Below are 5,048 nucleotides of genomic sequence, written 5' to 3'. Positions count from 1 at the left end.
CCTGGGGAGGAAGTCACTACACTTGGGGAGGGAGAGCACCAGTGAGGTTAAGCAGAGTCATCCACGGTGAGGCAGCAACTAGCTCAGCCTTTTACTTTTACTTTTTTTTTTCATGATGAGAGTGGTGAGGCTGTGCCTCACCTGCCTCACCTGACTGCATGTCACTGGTATACGTTTACATAGTTATTCTTTTTTTACATTCATGGTTCTTATACATTTGTCATTCCATTTATAGAATTATAATATTCCATTTGGGTTGCTTCGTTTACCATCCCTGGCCTGTTTTGACCCCACCTCCTTCTCCCTTTCTTCTCTCCCTCCCTTCTCTACTTCCTTCCTTCCTCCTTTCCCTTCCTTCTCCCCTTACCTCTCCCCTCCTCCTCTCTTCCTCTTCCCCTTCCTACCCTCTCTCCTTCTCCCTTCCATCTTCCTCTCCTCCTCTCTATCTTCCTTCCCTTCCCTTCTCTTCCTCTCATCTCCTCTCTCTTCCTTTCTCTCCTTCCCTCCCTTCTCTACTTTCTTCTTTCCTCCTCTCCTTTCCCTTCCTTCTTCTCTTACCTCTTCCCTACTTCTATCTACCCCTTCCCCTTCCTACCCTCTCTCCTTCTCTCCTTGTCCCTTCCACCTTCCTCTCTTCACCTCTCTCTTCCTTCCCTCGTTTTCCTCTCATTTCCTCTCCTCCTCTCTTCCTTTCTTTTTCTATTGTTGCAGGTGGCTCTTAATTTATATTTTCTTGGGGTGGTATTTCCGCCAACCCAAAAATAATTGAATATCATTTCTTGTTTCTTTTCCTTCTCTCTCTCTTTTATTTTAAAAAAGAATATTTTTTCTTTTTTGGACAAAGACAGACAACACATAACACATAGAACCTTCTTCAATCACATACAGCATGTCGTTTGGTTTCAAAGTTTTTGTGCATCATTTCCATAGTCCTCACTTTCAATTTTATATAAAATCCCAAATTATCAATCTAGTATATATGTATACATTATTATCATTGTATATCATTTATTTGACTATAATTATTATTCCTTCATTTTGAACAAAATATTCTAGGCATTGGATTCATTTATAACAATTCATTACACCGTCCTAAATCTATTCAATGATCATATACCTTTGTATTGTTATCTGTATTATTCTATTATTATTATATTATAACCTCATAGGGATGTTGTTGTGGAGAAAAATAGGAGGAGGAAAGTGTGTTGGATACATTCACTGCCTTGAGATATTTATAAAAATAATAGAGGTCAGATGCAAATAAATAAGAGACAGACAGACAGAAAGACAGGCAGACGGATGGTTGATAGATAGAAAATAGATAGATGATAGATAGATAGATAGATAGATAGATAGATAGATAGATAGATAGATAGATAGAAGATAGGTAGATAGGTAGATAGATGATTGAAGAAGATAGATAGATAGATAGATAGATAGATAGATAGATAGATAGATAGATAGATAGATAGATGATAGAAGATAGGTAGATAGATGATTGAAGAAGATAGATAGATGTATAGATAGATAGATAGATAGATAGATAGATAGATAGATAGATAGATGGATAGATAGAAGATAGGTAGATAGGTAGATAGATGATTGAAGAAGATAGATAGATAGATAGATAGATAGATAGATAGATAGATAGATAGATAGATAGATGGATAGAAGATAGGTAGATAGGTAGATAGATGATTGAAGAAGATAGATAGATAGATAGATAGATAGATAGATAGATAGATAGAAGATAGATAGATAGATAGATGATAGATAGATAGATAGATAGATAGATAGATAGATGATAGATAGATAGATAGATAGATAGATAGAAGATAGGTAGATAGGTAGATAGATGATTGAAGAAGATAGATAGATCTATAGATAGATAGATAGATAGATAGATAGATAGATAGATAGATGATAGAAGATAGGTAGATAGATGATTGAAGAAGATAGATAGATGTATAGATAGATAGATAGATAGATAGATAGATAGATAGATAGATAGATAGATAGATGGATGGATAGATAGAAGATAGGTAGATAGGTAGATAGATGATTGAAGAAGATAGATAGATAGATAGATAGATAGATAGATAGATAGATAGATAGATGGATAGAAGATAGGTAGATAGGTAGATAGATGATTGAAGAAGATAGATAGATAGATAGATAGATAGATAGATAGATAGATAGAAGATAGATAGATAGATAGATAGATAGATAGATAGATGATAGATAGATAGATAGATAGATAGATAGATAGATAGAAGATAGATAGGTAGGTAGGTAGGTAAGTAGGTAGATAGATAGATAGATAGATAGATAGATAGATAGATGATAGATAGATAGATAGATAGATAGATAGATAGATAGAAGATAGATAGGTAGGTAGGTAGGTAGGTAGATAGATAGATAGATTGATAGAAGATAGAAGATAGAAGATAGATAGATATAGATATAAGATAGATAGATAGATAGACAGACAGACAGACTAGATAGATAGATAGATAGATAGATAGAAGATAGAAGATAGAAGATAGATAGATAGATAGATAGATAGATAGAAGATAGAAGATAGATAGATAGATGGATAGATAGATAGATAGATAGATAGATAGATAGATAGATAGATGATAGATAGATAGATAGATAGATAGATAGATAGATAGATAGAAGATAGAAGATAGATAGATAGATAGATAGATAGATAGATAGATAGATAGATGATAGATAGATAGAAGATAGAAGATAGATAGATAGATAGATAGATAGATAGATAGATAGATAGATAGATAGATAGATAGATGATATAGATGAGAGAGAGAGAAAAGAGAGAGATAGGTTAAAAAAAATCCCAAAGAAAATAAACTGCAAACAAGCACAACAGAAACCATAAGGCTGATCTAAACCCTCCAACTCAGCTTCTTCCAACTGAGGGGCTGACTTGGCTGCCCCATTCCATTGGAGGTGCCCCCCTAAAACAGAGACCCCCCTCTCATCCCTCCAGTCCCTCCTAACCCAGAGACCCCCGGGAGCTTCCCCAAATGCTCTGTTGCACAAGAGGGATTTCGACAGGGCTCCTCCAGCCCTCCAACCGCCTTCTCCCCCCTTCCTGGTCGGTTGGACCCCAAACCCACATTTCCTGGGTTGAGAGGGGGGGGGTCGGTGGTGGCGAAGGGGGAAAGCCACCTGTTTCCCCCCCACCCTCCACAGAGAGGAAGAGAGGGGCCTTAAATAGGGCAGCCCCCAGTGGCATCTCCAGGCTGAGCAGCCAGCAAGACTCAGTTTCCCCCTTGGAGAAGGCATCTGGGCGAGATGACCACCACTTGGGCTGCTCTGCTGCTCCTGGGCTTGGCTGCCGCAGCTCCCCAGACACAGGTCCTGACCTACGAGCAGGCCATCGCCTCCGCCGTCGACCTCTACAACCAGCAGAGGCCCTCCGAGTTTGCCTTCCGCCTGCTGGAGGCTGAACCCCAGCCGAACTGGGTGAGTCTCGGGGGGTGGGGGGCTCTTGGCCCCATGGGAAGGAGGGGCGGTGGGACCCCGAGGCTTCTCCTGCTCCCCACCAGCCGTTGGGTTTCCCCTGCCCTGTGGGGCAGAATTTCTTTTTCCTTCCCTTTCTCCTTCCCTGTACTTTCCTCCCTCCTCCATTCCTTCCTTCCCTCCTTTCCTTTCCTCCCTTTCTCTTTCTCACCCCCCTTCCTTTCTTTTCCTCCCTAATTCTTCCCTTCTCTCCTTTCTTTTCCTCCCTCCTCCATTCCTTCCCTCCTTTCCTCCCTTTCTCCCTCCCACCCCTTTCCTTTCTTTTCCTCCCTAATTCTTCCCTTCCCTCCTTTCTCTTCCTTTCCTTTCCTTTTATCTCTCTCTCTCTCCTTGCTTGTAATCTCAGTGGGGCAGAATTTCTTTCCCCCTTCTCTTCCCTTCTCTTCCCCTCCCAATTCATCCACCCTTCATCCCTCCATTGCTCAGGTTAAACCACCATCCAACCCACAGATTATCTAGCAAGGATAGGAAGCCTGCGCTGTTTCCTGGCCAAGTCCATGTTGTGCTGAGAAAGCTGGCTTGTTTGGAGGAAGGGGGGAAGATGGGAAGTACAGCTGTGATGGAGGCTTTGTGAGGGTGTGTGTGTGTTCATTCTGGCGTCCTCCTCTTGTGTCTCCCTGCAGGACCCCAACAGCAAAACCTCCCAGAGGCTGAAGTTCTCCGTCAGGGAGACCATCTGTCCATCCTCCCAGAACCGCAACGTGACCCAGTGCGATTTCAGAGAAGATGGGGTGAGCATCTCCAGCCCCTCCCGGGCCTTTCCCCCTCCTCGGCTCCCTTGGGGTGGAGGAGCCCAGGCCAAGCGCTCTTCTACGGGCTGCTTTGGGGGGTGGGGGGAGCCCCTTCTTCCCAGTGGAGGGGTGGCCCCTGACCAGGAAGGGGGCAAAAGGCCTGGAGAATCAAAGCAACCGAGGCTTTTGTTCTAATCTCTAGCTCTGTGTGTAACTGTGTGTGTGTCTGTGTGTGCAAGTGCAACCTTTGTGTCTTCTCCATGGCTGACCCTTGTTGTGTTGTCTTGGACAGCTGGATAAAGATTGTTCCGGATTCTATTCGACGCAACAACAACCCCCAGTTCATAGCGTCCAGTGTGAGGACATCGATCAAGAGGTAATTTTCCCCTTAAATTGGGAAGGCATCCCTGGCAGTCCTCGACTTAGGACATTTCATTTAGTGACCGCTATATCACTAAAGTTATGACAGCCCTGAAAAAAGAGACTGAGGACTCTTTTCCACACTTAACGACCATCGCAGCATCCCCATGGTTGCGTGATCCAAATTCAGACGCTTTGCAAATGATTCATATTTATGACGGTCAGAGTGTCCCGGGGGTCCCTTTTGCGACCTATTGACCAGAGAAGTCAATGAGAAATTAAGATTCAGTTAGTAACCGGGTTATTAATTAATCAACTGCAGTGATTCACTTAACAACTGTGGCAAGATAGGTCGCAAAATAGAGCAAAACTCACTTAACAATTGCCTCACTTAACAACAGAAAT

The 5,048-nt window shown here is 42.3% G+C and overlaps 1 protein-coding gene across 1 annotated transcript; it reads left to right on the top strand.

Annotated features, from left to right (window-relative positions):
* Positions 1-3,324: 3,324 nt before the first annotated feature.
* On the top strand, positions 3,325-4,659 carry LOC309382356 (cathelicidin-related antimicrobial peptide Bf-CRAMP-like; the record flags this gene model as incomplete). The annotated part of the gene is made up of 3 exons (XM_081971865.1): positions 3,325-3,495; positions 4,176-4,283; positions 4,576-4,659. Coding segments are annotated over 3 exons (363 nt in total), but the record flags the coding sequence as incomplete, so codon positions are not given.
* Between the last annotated feature and the right edge of the window lie 389 nt (positions 4,660-5,048).

Source organism: Natrix helvetica (assembly GCF_964273705.1).
Source record: "Natrix helvetica genome assembly, contig: HAP1_SCAFFOLD_259, whole genome shotgun sequence".
In the NCBI taxonomy this organism is placed as follows: Eukaryota; Metazoa; Chordata; class Lepidosauria; order Squamata; family Natricidae; genus Natrix; species Natrix helvetica.
Note: the sequence above shows the minus strand (reverse complement) of the source record. Positions and strands in the feature narration are given on the sequence as shown.